At 41.6% G+C, this 17,178-nt stretch overlaps 1 protein-coding gene across 6 annotated transcripts in view; it reads right to left on the reverse strand.

Moving 5' to 3' along the window:
- Positions 1-15,658, reverse strand: part of plekha7b (pleckstrin homology domain containing, family A member 7b) — a 72,456-nt gene extending 56,798 nt beyond the window's left edge. For 5 of the 6 annotated variants that reach the window (XM_079736639.1, XM_079736643.1, XM_079736638.1 and 2 more), the window contains exons 1-3: positions 13,264-13,387; positions 13,079-13,155; positions 12,929-12,986 (exon numbers count right to left, since the gene is read on the reverse strand). In XM_079736639.1, the coding sequence (XP_079592765.1) occupies positions 12,929-12,986; positions 13,079-13,155; positions 13,264-13,346 (218 nt within the window). In that variant the 5' untranslated portion in view covers positions 13,347-13,387. Of the gene's footprint in view, positions 1-12,928; positions 12,987-13,078; positions 13,156-13,263; positions 13,388-15,619 lie in introns of those variants that run through there. The other variant, XM_079736641.1, reaches the window with a different exon arrangement.
- Between the last annotated feature and the right edge of the window lie 1,520 nt (positions 15,659-17,178).

Here is a 17,178-nt window from a genome sequence, read left to right on the forward strand (position 1 = left end):
CAATCGCAGGCCTGCTTCTCTATGTGTGTGTGTGTGTGTGTGTGTGTGTGTGTGTGTGTGTGTGTGTGTGTGTGTGTGTGTTTGTGTGTGTGTGCACACACACTGCTGTTACTGCCTCGGCTGCGTTTACTGCTTCTGCCTGCTGCAGCTCTCCTCTTGTGTGCAGTAGCTCTGATTCATTCAAAACACCTTTCCCGCCTCTCCTGTGCTGGGCTGCACCATTAAGCAATTCATACTGGGTGGAGGGAGCGGGGGTGGAGCCTATGGAAACACGCTTAGCCTGCACCTGATTGCGATGATGAATACCCTCCCCCCCTAAGAAAAAGAGTGGGTCGGGCTATAAAGGGGCGTGACCGTCAGGGAGGATAAAGGACAGAGCGTTTCTCCACTGCGGTACCTAATAGGCTCCAAAGCACTGAGGAGAATGACGGGGGGGAAACTGTCTGGAGGAGGAGTTAGCTGGAGAGATGACAACACATGATATTCCAGATTGTCTTCTACCCTAACCCTTCTGCTGTTTCTATTCCTGATCCCTCCTATTCTTGCCGCTGGCATCAGTCGTGTGTGTGTGTGTGGGGGGGGGGGGGGGGGGGGGGGTTAGGTGTGGGTGTGTATGCGTGCTTGCATATGTGTTTGTTTGTGTGTGTGTGTGACGGAGTTGCTGTGACGTCAAAGCCCTCCCCTGTGCTATAGCTTCATTGTTGCTGCACTCATGCAGAAAAGACAGAGAGAGCGAGAGAGAGCTTGATCGAGAGGGTGTGTGTTTGTGTGTGTGTGTGTGTGTGTGTGTGTGTGTGTGTGTGTGTGTGTGTGTGTGTGTGTGTGTGTGTGTGTGTGTGTGTGTGTGTGTGTGTGTGTGTGTGTGTGGAGAGTCGTTGGCAGAATAAACAAGTAATCAGCGAATGAAAAGGATAAAGAGGGCGATAATGATAACTAGATCATTGAGATACCACGATCAAAAGGGAAACAAAAGGAAAATAAGTAGGCAAAACATTGGAGGGATAGGGAACAGGATAAGGATTTTAAACAGGAGAGAGGTTGTTCAAAAATCGCAGAACAGGAGTGAAGATTTGGCAGTAATCCAAAGACTAAGAGACAGATCACTGGCTCGGCTAAAAACGCCTGCTTATCAGCTAATGAAGAGAGGGGAGGATCAGGGGAGAATAGATTTTGCATCAAGAGAATATTCCAATGATGGCTCACATGCACGCATGTATGCATATAATCACACACACACACACACACACAAACACGCATGCATGCACATAATCACACACACACGAATGCATGAACATAATCACACACAAACACACACACAGACCCATGCAGATAATCACACACACACACACACACAGACCCATCCCAAATACACAAACATATCAGAAATATTGCCTTTGATACACACACACACTACCGACACACAGCCTCGGATACACACACACACACACACACACCAGAAGCACACACAAATACACTCACAAACAAACACATACAGAGGTAACACATCCAGATGCTGCTGGCCTCATTCCCTGAGCTTCACCCTCTGTTGCTGCTCCTCATCAATCTATGCTGTCATCCACACCTAGACATCTCGTTAGCACAGTCCTGGGGTCTGGGGGCACTCATATTTCAAATCACAACAGTGAGGATTGAGAATTCACATCACTAATGGGACTGGGTTTTACCTGTCGTCAGTCACTTTGATAAACATGCTGATTCATCATTTAGGATTGTATTCAAACACAACAGCTTTCTTTTTTTTCTCCTTGTCCAGAGATTGTCAGCAGATTCTCAATTTGCATGTCTAATTCAGAGATTTCTAAAATGTATTTATTAGCATTTATTAATAAGGTACATTGGTTAAGGGGCAAAATGTTAGCCTTGTGAAAGCATCCTGTTATTCACATTTGCACTTCGCAATGAATATCAAAGAGGAACAGAATGTGTATGGTGAGAGCAGGATGGTCTCATGAGGCTGGCAATAAGGTGCAATAACTGAAAATATTACTTTGACAAATGTGTTTCAATTCAGGGTACATAGAATTATCCATTAAAAATAAAAAGATGTAAATGCAATGTAATGGTGCTGTGTTCAGTTCAAATGAAAGAAGGGAAGAATTGACCTGATCAACTGAAACAAAGCTCCTACTATGTACTGTGTAAACATCCAAACATTAGCTTTAGTGTTCCTCTTGTGCTGTTTTTGGAAGGTTTTGTTCTGCTTTGTGAGACCTGCATTTCCCCTCAGGGATGAATCAAGTGCTCATGCATTTATGTTGCTGCACAAATATTGACCCGGATAAGACAATTTTATGGTAAACACTAATGATAAATCAATAGAGAATGAGGCTGGTCGTACCAAGTTTTAACGCAGTCCATTTGAAAGTATATGTTAATATTGTTATATCATCATAGAGTCATCTATTATCATGTTATAATTCAGGTCACTTCTTCAACTCTGTTCAGTATTAAGATGTCTGAAGCCAGTGGATGATCTGTGTTTATATATAATTAGGCTATAATTAAGCAATACATACATATCCAGCACTGCTTCCAAGGTTCAATGAGGCATAAAAGGTGAATCACAAAAAACATTTGCCTTCAAATTGTTCAAAGTCAAATTGCAATAAGCCACATGTTGTGAGTGCCACATTTTTCTACTAGAACTGTAAATTTTCTTTTGTGAAATCTTGTGAAAAGTACACAAAAGTAATCGATAAACATATCAAAAGCTTGCACTCAATAAAGCATGCCCTTGGTCTGAAACATTTCCTATAACTGCCATTGATTTGCTCACATTGTCCACTTACCTTGGTTATTCATCATCTATCGAGAAACACTCAGCCACACAACTTATCTGAGGCCAAATATTGCCATACATTAGACTGTGACAAATATTTCAATACAGGCTGCATCGCATTGGCCAAGAAGAATTGCATATAAGCTTCATTATATAACAAACAGTTTAGTCCACAACAAGTCTGCTATACTCACCATAAAGCTGCCGGAGGAACAACAATCTATAAATAAAGGCCACAAATATCCAGGAAGGACCTCAGAAATGTGTCCTCAAAAGACTTCCATGGAGGATACAGCCAGGAGCAACCCACTTCACCACCAAGACTCTTTCTGCTGCCTTTTCCCGGATATGTAGCCTATATAGGAGACAGCGTTATACGAGTGTGTGGAGACCTATAGCCTGAGCTACGAAGTGCACAGAGTGCAGTGTCAGATCTCATATTCCTGCAGTTTCAGCCCCCTCTCTCGCTTTCCTCTCTAGCCCTAGCCCGGCTAGCACTGCTGGCTCCTCCATTCAGCTCTGATTGGCCTCTCCAGGGTGGGAAGATGATCGCGCTTTATGGTGTATGGAGGTGTGGAGGAGGAGAAGAGGGCATTTGAAGCAGTGGAAGAGTCGTGGTGTTGCTCAGAAACATCTGTGGGTCTGTCTGTCTTTCTGTCTGTCTGTCTGTTGCTATGGAGCCGTTTACATCTCAAGTTACCTCAGATGAGCAGTTACCATCCTGCTGTGCTGTCTCATCAGCGCTTAACGCTGCCCTTGGTCGCTGCTGGCTAGGGATGCAAACGTGCATCTGTGAGCACCTGGTTTACTCATGGCAGTGTAAGCAGACAGACTGGGTCCCCTCCTGTCTGTCTGCCTCCCCGTCAGATGAGTAAGCCAGGTCAGATTGCCAGGCAGACTGGGTCCACCCCCACCTGTCTGCCAGCACTGCCATGGGTAACCAGGTCCGATCGGCGGACAGACTGGGTCTCCTCCTGTCTGTCTGCCTCCCGTCAAATTAGTCAACCAGGTAAGATTGGCAGACAGACTGGGTCCCCCCCTGTCTATCATCCAGAACTGCCACGGTAAAACTAGGTGTGACTGGCAGAGTCTGGGTGCCCCTGTGTCTTTATATATTTGTTTGCACATATTCATGTAGGCATATGCTATAATCTTTGCTGTATTGAGCCTAACATTAGACCTCCCTAATGCTTTGACACCATACCTTTGAGGATTACTAAATGATTCACGGGTTGTATTGTACGACCACTTAATATGCTTCTAGTCAAATCAATACAATTAGATACACATTTGGAATGGCTTAATTATATTGATATATTACTAGTTGGTTTACAACAGTAAAGCAATTTAATTAGTTAATAGCTGTAAGTTAATAGCTGCATGCATGGACATACCTGAAAGGTAGCCTTTCTGTTTTACAATATCCATCTTTGTATCCATGGAATAATAGAATGCGATCAGAATGCAACCACATATTTCTACGTAATGTATATCACAAAGGAAACTAAAGCAAAACACAAGGTAAGTTATGAACTTCAACAGCAGTACCTAGTGGCCACCAAGAGAAAACACTGCACATCAAAATCTATGTGCAGCTCCCCTACTGGGCTACACAATATAAATGATTTATGCGATACAAACAGATAAATGTATGTTTATTTTTGCGAGTGCTGAAAAGGGGTACTTTGAGGTTTGAGCTGTATAAACAGAGTACAACACAGTGAAATGTTTGACTACCACTGCTCTTCACTCACTCAACCCAACAAGAGTAGAACCATCAATGACACAGGATGAGCCATGCCTCATGTCTCCGGACATTTCACCACACTTGGTTTTCCAAGCTCCCATCTCAGGGTATTTTTCTCTCTGATCACTAACCTTCCTCGAGTCTCAACAAAGAACCCAAGAAGGAACCCCTGGAGGGACTCAAGTCCTAGATTACCCCCCAATGTCTAACTGACTCACAATTAGTGACATCAATTACAGCAATCAATGAGACGATTAGCAGTTTTATCGCCGACAACATATTGAAGCTGCGTACACCAAGGAAGATGAAGATGTGCGCAGTGTTGCATATTCCATATCAGAGACACACCAGCGTTTCATTAAGGAACCGAGGAACCGATTGTCATTAGAATTATTGACATTATAATTACTTTGAGGTTTGCTTTTAATTATTCAATTCATAGTGCTATTATCTGGATTGGGGATAAAGTGTGAGGACCAAACTCACTGTATTTCTTTAGTGCGAGAGAATCGCATCGGCCCAAGAATAAAACACCTTTGCAGTTTGCACAACAGCCCATTTAATTGGATTGATTAGGAGAAGCTCAAACAGCTGGTCAATGTGTTCAATAATTGCTGTAGTGGATAAAACCGCCAGTGACAAAAGATGTGCCTTTAGTAGCATAGACAATTTGCATCCGTTCATCCGTCTGTACCCCCATCCAATAGTACATTAAGAAGAACAACAATTTTCCATCAAGTCATCCATGTTTTAGAAAACTCTGTTAATCCTGAGCTTTCTAGCAGTCCCATTATGTCTTAATCATGTTTGAACAAAGGGAATAACGTCAATGTTATTTAGTAGGTCTATAGAAAAACCCTAATACTAATCCAACGGCAAAATGTTAAGAGGATTGACTATTCCAGTCAAATTTATTTAAATGGAAAATTTTAACAAGCACATTGATTTTCAGCCTCACACAGCTCAGGCTGTCATTACCACAAACAGAGAAAATAAATCGCCTAAAAAAAAATAAAAAAACAGATTATCGACTCGATAGTACATACAAATGTCTGCATAAATCTAAATAAATATAAAATATATTATTTATGTTTCTGTCATTCATTTGAGTTAAATAGGTAGACTTATTAGGCAGGGAATTTATCATTTTTATAATGAACCAAAGAATGTACTAAATAATACTATAGCGATCTACAACACTGACAGCAGTCAGCAGAATAGGAAGAGCCCAAATGAAAAAGGGATGAGAATTTGACTACACTGTACACTGTAATAAATCATATTCTCTGTCCACATCCTTAAGGAATAATTCAGCTGGCCACGCTTCAAGAAAATGAGTTATTACCAATTGAGCACTTACTGAAGTGTGAGTTCAAAAACACCAGGTGTATTTAACAAGCGGTTATCATTGAGTGTAATACAAAAACTCGGTGAGTCCAATAGATATATAGTAAAAATATTCCATTAAAAACACCCATTAAATGTTGCTCACATGAAAAACGTCCTTTTGTCATTAAAATGACCTCTGAAAATGATCATGTTGAACCATTGTTGAACCCTTGTTGAAGATAGAATGCATGGGATAAGACAAACGATAGTCGTAGTGTGTCGTCAGTAAAAGGGACATGATCTTTTGAGACCTTTCTCAGATATCCCAGGCCTCAAATGAGTAAGAAGAAGAGGGCAGAACAGTGGCCCCAGTCGCACTATGTCTCTGACAGACTGCGGCACTCAGCCGTCATCTGAATCAAATCTGAGGAAGGGATGGGAGGGGGAAGTTTCTTCAAAGGGGGCTTGAAATACAATAGAGGTGCATTTCTTTTACCACAGGGACATAAGAGTATAAATATGAGGGCAACATGGAAGACGTTGCGCAGGGAGAGTGTGGAACCTAGCCAGCACAGATCTTTATACCTCAAAATAAATAATAAAATTGTATTTGTTAATAATGGTAATACAAATATAATAAGCTCAAATGCTAACAATGTTCTATGAGGGAGAGTAATAACCTAAACTATGTACATACCTGTATGTGAATATGCTGTCTTTTATTCTAATCTGGGTCGAAAACTGTGATAACCTCAACTCTGTACTTAAAATAGCATGTACACATTTTTGCTAGGCTAATGTGGGAGAGGTGTGATAATGTTCCAGTTACAGCTATGCCTATGGTCTACATAGGCCTACAAGTTGAAAATACTTAACTCTGTGCATACTGTAACAGCACTCTGCATTGACTATGCTAATGCTGGTCAAACCACAAAAGTTGCGTGGCTATGCTAATGCAAAGGTGTGTGTCTATAAGGTGTGATAACCTCTAGAAGCTAGCCCAGGTCGAAAGGAAGTTACCTTGCCTCGGCCTGCCTTCCCTCCATCCCCAGTGAAGAGGCTTGTTGTAGCTCAGCAGCATTTGCTGCTTCGCCTTCAGCACCATCATCCTCCTCCTCCTGCCTGAGAGGCATGCACCAATAGCAGCAGCTCCCCATCTCAGCTCTAGCATCTCCACCTCTCTGCCTCTCCTCTGGGTGCTGCGGCAGCCCCGGCTCTGCCTGCTCTCTTTGCACCAGCCCAGGCTGTGAGGACAGTGAGCCCCTCATTGTGGACCGTGGTCTATCTCATCCTCACGGAAAGAAAAAAATCAGACAACACACCTCAACTCTCCTTTGTTCCCAAAGTATTTATATATGCATTCATTCATGTATTCATTGATGGCTCAGGGATTAATTACCATTGTCTCAACACAGCAGCAGTGGCGGCAGTGGAAGCAGCAACAGCCACACAACAGAATACCTTATTTTTTTCTTCTGCGGTACACAAAGGTTCACTGTATCACACTCTCAACTCTTTCTTTGTCCTCGCCCTTCTTGATTCAGTTGGCTGCCTCAACCTCTACCGACATTTATGGTCCCCAACAGAACATAATGAGTCATTTAAGCGACAGCTAAATCTGTCAACGTTGGCAAGTCTGCAAGACGGTCAGTAGTAAAACAAACGTGATAAACGTTTCTGCCTCAGGTGAAGGTTCAGGCCGCCTCCCAACCGCAGAGATGAGATAAAGCTCCACCAGGGGAGGTTGTGGCGATGTACACCTGATATGAGTATCTACTGAGAGCTAGCAATATCTCCCAATTGCGTACATTAATGACAGTACCGCATGGGAGACTAGACCCGACCTCACATTGATCTGTATCAATTCATCCCACTCATATTAGGCTGTCAGAAACAGAATGGTGATTTGTAACAAAGTGAATGCATTCCTATTCACCAAACAAATATTGAGACAGTAGGAACTGTTTGGGAGAATATTATACATATCCTCATTTATGTGTGTTACTGAATCTAACTAGCCTGGACCCAGACAAACCTGAGAGCTCATGCTGTATTTGTTCTGGCATATGCATCTGACCCCCTTACCATTCAGGCTGATTTCCAGCAGACCTGGCCTTGGTGGGCCAATCACAACCATTTACCTAATATGGGGAGGGTTTAAGACTATCCAGAGAAGCGCCCTACGGAAGCGACCATTGAGGCATTTTCATAAACAACCACGATAGCTGCCGCTGATGGGTCACACGTTTCGTTGCGTCCAGAGGCATTATGGTCTGCGCCCGTTGATAACACCCCTTGGAAATTTCAAATGAACTGAAAGGTTCCAGACTAATACACATTTGCAATTTGGTCATGCAATATCAGGATACAATCCAACCTCTTTGAGTGGATTATGTCAGCGAAATGTCAAGTATGTAGGCGATGACCCTAGTCCTCATTCTGCAACCTCAATGACTTTTTAACACAATTCATGACCTTGAGATCATTATAACCACACTTCAGGCAAGACTCATGCCCCTTATGCCCTTATGTTTGCTATCATCATCTTTATTGAGGACACTCAACAGCAGTAAACATGATGAGTTTATTACTCTGCCCAGTAAGACATGTGATTACAGCAGCCTGCCATGTTTCACTCCACTTGGGAGGTGAACAGCTGCTGCTTCCTTCACCCTTTCCTCAGCTGGCTCCCTCTGACACCAGGCGAGGATATAGGAGGAGAAGAGCACTGTTAATGGCATTCAGCGATGCCGCCTTATCACTCTCCTCTTGGACAGAAATAAAGTCCACCCTCAAAGCTTCCAAATATTTTGGGTAAGTGCAGCACTATCCTGAATTATCGAGCAATCTGCAGTGATAGAAGTGAAAGGCTGAAAGACGAATGTTTACCGGGGAAACGCTGTAAGTGCCATTGTGACAATTACAGAGGATGAGGCACGTCTGAGTCATCGCTCGAGGGCTGGAGGAAAGTATCCTTGAGGTTTCCACGTGTCAGATTAGTATGTCTGCGAGGCTCAATACATTCAGCTGTCTGCAAGGGAGGACAACAAAACCTTCAAGAAGTCTGAGAAGACTGAAAATGTGCTGTTTCTTCCTGTCTAGGATGAAAGGGATGGGAGAAGAGCATCAGGTAAAAGTCGAAGCCCAAAACCCACTAAAGTCAGACTGTCTCACCCAGGAAACCAAAAATAAATACTTCTGAACTTCTACATCCTTCCGAAAGGTCAATAAAACATTCTACCAAATACATGAACTTCTGACTGAAGAATTTCCAGGTGTGAAGTCAAACAACAAAACAGTAACATCATAAAATCTACATTTAAAAATCTGTTAAAGGAATGAAGTTGGGATCACGGTCGATTAAAGGATTAAAGTCTTCATTTATAACACTAAGTGCCTTGTCATTGGTTCTTTGAATGTAACCAAGGTGGGAATCTGCAACTCTTGCAGAAAGAAAGTCTCATTAGGTAAGCCTTGAGATTTAAGCCTTGAGGGAACCGTGTTACCTTTAATCTTCTTTTTTTATGCTTGGCTTCAAAACTCCTAGAACACTGCATGGCCAATTAATGAATTTTGCCCAAAGCCAAATATACTGTAAATAGAAAACCACCAATTAGAAAGCTTGATGGCAGCTGAAGTTTATTAAACAAGACTGATATAGAAGTATCAAACCGGCGCACAATATGGGAATTAAGGATAACAGCAGGCCAATCAAGTATCACCCAGGGTTCAACGTGCATCCGAATAGTTCTCTTTGGTATTTCAAGAACATTAAACCAGTCCTGTCCAGAGCATAGTGAGTCCATCCACACAATGCAGACTGTGTCCCAGTAGGACACCGTGATAGCTCCAGCGGGATAATTTCTTCCTGGGGGAACTATGGCTTCACATTACCTATGTGCACTAAGTATTCAGACCGGGGTGAACCACTATACTGGTTCTATGTCCAAGAGAAAGCAGAACTAGCATCAATTAAAAGATTGTGTTCATTGTGAAAGAAAACTCATGTCTTTCTTTCCTCTCCCACCTCTCTATATTTCAATTCTAACACGTGGCTTCAACATAGAGATGCACTACCACTACCACTCTACCACTGTTGTTGTCAATCTACAACAATTGATATAATAAAAGCACCTATATAATTCATCTTCATGGACATTTAAGTGCACCCATCGTAATAAACGAATGTGTAACACTTCAACAATAATATAATTCAAAAGATTTAGTTAGGATGTTATTGATTGCAGGCAATACCACAGCAAGACATCCCAACAAGCCTCCCTTTGTACTCCATGACTGGTCTCTACCGGCAACGCTCAATCCAGTCCACCGGCTGTTGTCACGGTAGCATCGTGTGGACTTGGATTGAGCGCAGCCCTGTTACTGCTGGCTCCCTGGACCAGCAAGTAGAGTAAGCACAGAGAGGAATGCCCAACACAGGCCGCTATTACAAAAGAGATCAGCAAAAAAAGGCTGAGGTTTTGGTTAACAAATGTTCTCGTCAATAGATATGATTATATTAGTAAAGTATATAATATAAAAGTATTATTATGTAGGGTTAGGGTTCTTATTATATATCATTGGTTAATAATGTGTCATTCATGATTTTGGTATCAGGTTTCTGAATTGGGATTTATCCTTTAATAATCTTTTGGTTCTCAATAAATTGAACATGCATTTAACATATACAGGTTTATGAAAATATGTTATATAGTAGAATGCATAGAAGTATATGAATATATTCAAAATGTGAACCTCAGGAAACGGGAATCAAAATTATGCCCTCCGATTTATGAGATCAAATTAACATTTTAAAAGGACCCCACAGAACACAATCGATAAACCATCCAAGTACATCCTTCCTCATTACTTAAGTAGCCGAGTGCTGGAGAAGATAGCCAGGTGACCTTTTCATAATTTCCCCTCACACTACGTAGGACAACAACTGGATACCTGGCACCCACTACAATATCAGCCATAAATCAACAGGGATAAATCTGATCCCGCCACTGTGATGAACTGTTTAATAACATCAAGTACTGAAGAGATGCCGCAGACGACACGAAAGGCTCATCTAATCTCAATATGTAGGCCAGTGATAAAAAGGTCCTGATCATAACAAGGTTTAAATCTATCAGTCGTCCCTCTCAGAACAATTATTACAAATGAACACTCAGCATAAAGGACCATACTTTGTTGCAACTAAACAGAGCACTGTGTTTGACTAGTGTAATACGTGAAAGGTGCTACAATTATTGTGACAATTGATAACCAGTACAATGTTCAACCACACACTTCTAGCTGGGGGCACCATATTTGTCGGCGTATGTACAGCCGACAAATTTCATCTACATTTTCATCTTGGCGCATAAGATAACCTTGGCATGAGTGTCTCTTTGTTTGGCTGTCCCTTCACAGTCACCAGCCAGCGCATCCCAACGCATGGAGGAAGAGCAGGACGAGATCTTGACCCCTACAACCAACAACCCGTTGATTTAGCTTAGCGGTGACATTTCAAACACCATATATCTTCTGCTTTTACTGCTTGATTGATCTCCTTATTTGTCCTTCTTAAATAAGAACTAGAGATTGACTAAACTAAACTTTTTTTTGTTCAAAAAGAGGTTTCAGCAAGCCCAGCAGTCCATAGTTTTTGTCCTAATATGCTATGATGGTCTATAGCGGTGCTGACACCTACCTCCCACAACTGCAGACATAAATTGTGGTGTACAGAAGGAACAATGTGCAGACATTTTTATATTTAAAAAAATGTATTTGAACAAACAGTTGCGAGTTGCTGCTCTCAACATTAGAAAGACAAAATGTCATGCTTATATACATTGATAAAAAAGCGTTTAACACAGGTCTTCTGTCTGCGACAAATGGAGCAAAGCAAAAGGGCAATGGCAGCGCACTTTGTAGACCTACTACAGACCACAGGGGGAGGGGTTTATGCTAATTCACTATTATCCAGTTTACCAACAGAATTAATTTTCTCCACTTCAAGTTAACAGTACACGGGTCACTGGTCACTGGCATTTAGGGCCTGCAGTAAACTGATAATATTTGTATTTATTTAGACTTGCATACCCGATTGGCTGTTAAATACATTGAACTGACACAGCAATTTAGAACACAATTTAAATAACGATGGAGGTATATCACTCATTAGTCAGACCTCGTCGGAAATAACAATCTACATAAAAACAAAGTGCTTGCATGTGCTCTCTTCATTGGTAGCTTAGCCTAAACACGCTGCCAAAACCAACATCCTTTTGAGTGACTTTCAAAACCCATGTCTTCCGTACTTCATGAATGTAATCATAACATACATCTCTCTCACAACGTGGTCAAACAGCCAAGCCCTGCTCTTGGGTCACTTTCACTTTTTTATGGTCTCCCTGTCCATCATTTGCCATGTGTTGAACACACACACACACACACACACACACACACACACACACACACACACACACACACAGACACACAGACACACGCACACACACAGACACACCTATCTAATGGAAAGTGCGAAGGTCCTGCATAGCAGATGTGAGCTGAATTGTAATAGCTTTTCTCCTGCCCTGCACAACCTAAGAAGGGATATAAGGCAAGTGTTAATGTACAAACAGTACGCAGTGTGTGTGGGTGTGTGTGTATATGTGTGTGTGTGTGTGTGTGTGTGTGTGTGTGTGTGTGTGTGTGTGTGTGTGTGTGTGTGTGTGTGTGTGTGTGTGTGTCTGTGTGTCTGTCTGTCTGTGTATGTGTGTCACATTGAGAGATATATTCCATAAGTACGCTATAGAAAATTATACCGAAGGCGAATTTGTTTCAGGTTTCCCATTCCAAATAATGTTTAAGTCGCAGACCCGTTGTAGTGCTCTATCGACTCGATATCCAACCAAAGCACTGCACGCAACCACACTCACAGGTATAGCGATAAGGCGATCGGTGAATATCCACTTCAGAATCGGTCAAAGGCATGTTATGTAGAAGCAACAACACGAACTGTAAGAGTATTTTGTTAAAAGCAAACAATGCAAGCCACTCACTTGATGAAGTAGCTCGCCCCTTCGTCCGTGAAGCCTTCCTCCCATCCTCTTGGTAAATCTATTACACGAATAAACAGTGATTGAAAATGCACATACAGAGAACAACCGCATACTTGTTTCGAGGTCATCGGGAACATAAAGGACGTCTACCTGATCTTATCATGTGTCCTGAGTTGACAGGTTCAGCCGTCCGAGGATGTAGCCAAGTAGTACTACGAGTTCTATCGCTGCAAGAGAGACACCTGTTACAGAACAGTAAAAGCCAACACACTGCACTATCCCTGGACATCAGATGTGAATCGTTGTAAAAAAAAAAACTAAAAAAAAACGCTCACTTAATAAAGAAAACCCGGCCATCTCGACAAACTCCGTAAGACCATTGATCAGGTAAAGTGTCCCGCGCGAGTGGTGCCGCCATGATCTCGCCTCGGACTCGGTTTTATTACATTGCCTTCTTCCCAGACTTTCCAGGGTGCCCGGTCACCACTAGGGCTGCATAGTGTTAAAGCGCTAGACAAAACTTGCGAAGAGCTACTTTACAAACAGCGGTTCCCATACTCTTTGGCTATGAAGGGGGCTGCCACCACACGTCCCATTCGAAGACAACAGTGCTCAAAAACATAGCCAAGAGCCACCACGAACACGAAGCCACACAGAAGTGGAATGCGTCAAAGAGGGTGTACCTTCCAGCATTAATACGTGAACTACTGGATTAAAGCACTGTGGCTTAACATTCCGATACAATGTTATTATTATACGCTGGAAACGTGATAGCATGACACATCACAGCCAGCCGAGATAAACCTGTTTCAAATGTTGTTGAAAGAATTGAACGTCGATTGCCTTTGATTCAAAGACTTTAGATGAGTGCATATAGCCTACATTTATGTCATATTTATTTTACTTACTTATATATACTTATTGATAATATAATGGATATAATAGCTTATTATGTATCTAATATAATCAAGGGAAACAAATATAAAGCTTCCATCGTCAGATTGGCAATACATAATAAATAAAATACATAATAAATGAAAAAAATCCCAGGAGGAATAGAAGATAAGAACAAAGCTCCCAGAAGAGGGACGTGGGCGGTATCGAAAGCTATAGGACCCTGTCACTCTTGCTGCAGTAACGCATTAAGGACTGAGTGCCTTCCAGTCCATGACACATTAGGCTACAGTAATGCTTACACTGCATCAAACAGACCTGCCCAATTTTCTGATGCTGCCTATATAATGAAATAGTCAGTGTTTGAGGACACGCAAATGTCAAAGTGACTGTATGACAATCTGTCTGGGCATACATTTTAGGATAGGCGGGAGGGTTGAGCTTTATATGGGTCTCCTTTGGGAGCACAATCATAGCGCACTACATTTAAGAAATAAGATTCTAGAATAATCACTCCAGAGCTGCTGTCTGGTATAAAGTTGACTAACCCAATATCATTTAATTCAAGTGTTCGCAAGGAATGAATATTCAGTTCAGTGACTCTTGTGAAATGGAAACTCTTCCTTTCTTTATGGTTTGAGGATGAGCAATGAGAGGAGTGTTCTTTGAAACAAATCACGATACAGTTATCATTGCACAGAACACTTCAAACATGAAGCATTATAAATATTTGATTTGTAAAGGCCCATAGGGATGCTTTGTCTGAGTGTTGCCCTGATAGTTGCAGCATTGTTCCTCAAACATAGAGGGAGATCAAAGGCGGTTCTTCTCACTTGATTGTTGCCATATAGAAAAAATGGTTACAAAGGTTTTTACATAATACATGATTTCCCCAGAATGAATTATCTTTCTAATGTTATTTATAGCAAGATCATGTAAAGGGTATAAGTCAAGAAAGATAACTGAACTAACTAAATGCAAAACTACATCTGTCAACAATTACAATTGTGCTTAGAACCAATGTATTATAAATCTACATCGGCAGAGGCTGTATAAATGGTCTTGAATATGTGACATTCTACAATGTGCTCTCTATGCCATTGTGGATTCAAAGGGTAATCTATTTAACAGCATTTAGGGATAGCGCAAACTGACCCATCTGAAGCCCCTCTGACTTGGTGCCCACCCCATTTAATTCAGAGATTTTCGTTGGGACGCAACTCACACCAAATCCAGACGGAAACCACTGCCAAAATAAATTGACACATGCAAATTCTAAAAGACTTCAGATCATTATCATTAGGATGGTATCAATACATATGTAATTAAAGTCAGTGAATGACTGCCTATAAAAAGAACCATGCTTCAAGATCACACTGCAGTGAGAGCCCCAGTTCATTAACAGCTGTTATGTGACCTTGCCTTCCCATCCTCACCACCCAGCATGCACATCAAACACACACACACACCCACAACCACCCACAGTCACCCACCCACACACACACACACACACATGCAGCAGGGCTACACACACTACATGCATTTAACCATTCATAAGCTTTGTCTGCAGGGTCCTTTGCAGCTCTGCAGCATACACACACACACACACACACACACACACACACACGCACACACACACGCCCACCATCACCACTGCTGCTACTGATTCCTGCCAGAGGCTCACAATGCAGCAAGGTGACTCAATGTTATTCTCCTCCTGCTGAATCACAGCACACAGTAGGGGATGTGCTGCATGAACTGTAATAGAGCCTGCGCATCGCACCTTTGATTTCCTACCTTTATGGGAATTTCTCTCTCCGGGCACAATAGCCGGGGTGCAATCTAGCTGGCAGCTCCTATGATGATGGAAAATCAATGTGAATACATCTCTATAGTTGAGTGATACAGAGCGAGGAGTACAGTGTACAGTGTATATTATAGAGTGCTGACATTTAGAAATTGAATATTATATTTGTGTTTTCACTTATTAGATTACATGTGCATTGTGCCAAGACAATATATAACACAACTTATGTGTTGTTTCGTTTCAACTCTACATCCTTTCAATACAAAATATGTTGAAATAAATATACACGCAGTTTTGTTTAAACATATATTTAAAGTTTTGGAGGGCAGTTTCACTCTTGCAGAATTTAACAATTGCATACCTTGAATTTTTTTTTTTCCTTGATAAGAGTTGACATTTGTTCTGTTTCAAGAAGACGCAATATGTATTTGGAAATATAAGGGGATAATTGTAAACACATAGTGCAGTGGTTTCCTTGAAGTACTCTTCGTAGTTAATGTTGCGTTAGCAGTAGTGTGCCTTTTAATACATGGCTGCATTTGTATTTCTTCATGGAGTCGCGTTACGAATCTCAATAGCATCCTCTGCTGGGGACAGAGGATGAACTTCAGCGCCAATGCAAAGAAGACATATTTCACCCATTTTGCATAATATGGCTATATATAGACCATTGAAAATGCTGTATTTCCTATAGGTAGCCTATTTATAATAATCAGCAGAGCTCATATAGTAGCCTAGTAGTAGGCCTAGTAGTGCTAGTTGTTGTATAAGTAGTAGTAGCAGAAAACGAGCCCGATGTATTTATTTGTTTACTACTACTACTCTAGTAGTAGTAAACAAATAAATACATCTCACTTTTTTCTGTGGCTGTTCAACAGCCGCCGTTGTTCCCTCAAGGCTTAAATCTCAAGGCTTACCTAATGAGACTTTGTTTCTGCAAGAGTTGCAGATTCCCACCTTGATTACATTCAAAGAACCAACTTAGTGTTATAAATGAAGACTTTAATCCTTTAATCGACCGTGATCCCAACTTCATTCCTTTAACAGATTTTTAGATGTAGGTTTGATGATGTTACTGTTTTGTGCCTGACTTCATACCTGGGAATTCTTCGGTCAGAAGTTCCTGTATTTTGTAGAATGTTTTATTGACCTTTCGGAAGGATGTAGAAGTTCAGAAGTATTATTTTTGCTTTCCTGGGTGAGACAGTCTGACTTTAGTGGGTTTGGGCTTCGACTTTGACTTGATGCTCTTTTCCCATCCCTTTCATCCTAGACAAGAAAAAGCAACACATGTGTTGGTTTTACAGCCTGATGGAAGAGGAAAGATTTCCTGTAACATTCATACGCTAGCTTTAGATCGGCCAATTGGATTGCCTGATCACCAAGAGACCACCCCTTGCTGTGAAGTCATTGCGCCACGTACGATTCAATACAATGCAACGTAGATTGATAACCATGGTTACTTCAGTTGAAGGACAGTTCAGGCGACCACTATGTTACTAAGACCCCACGAGAAAAAGGCGGGTCTAATATATTGTAAGCCTATCGC

The sequence above is a fragment of the Pollachius pollachius genome, assembly GCF_949987615.1.
Source record: "Pollachius pollachius genome assembly, chromosome: 5".
NCBI classification, from domain to species: Eukaryota; Metazoa; Chordata; class Actinopteri; order Gadiformes; family Gadidae; genus Pollachius; species Pollachius pollachius.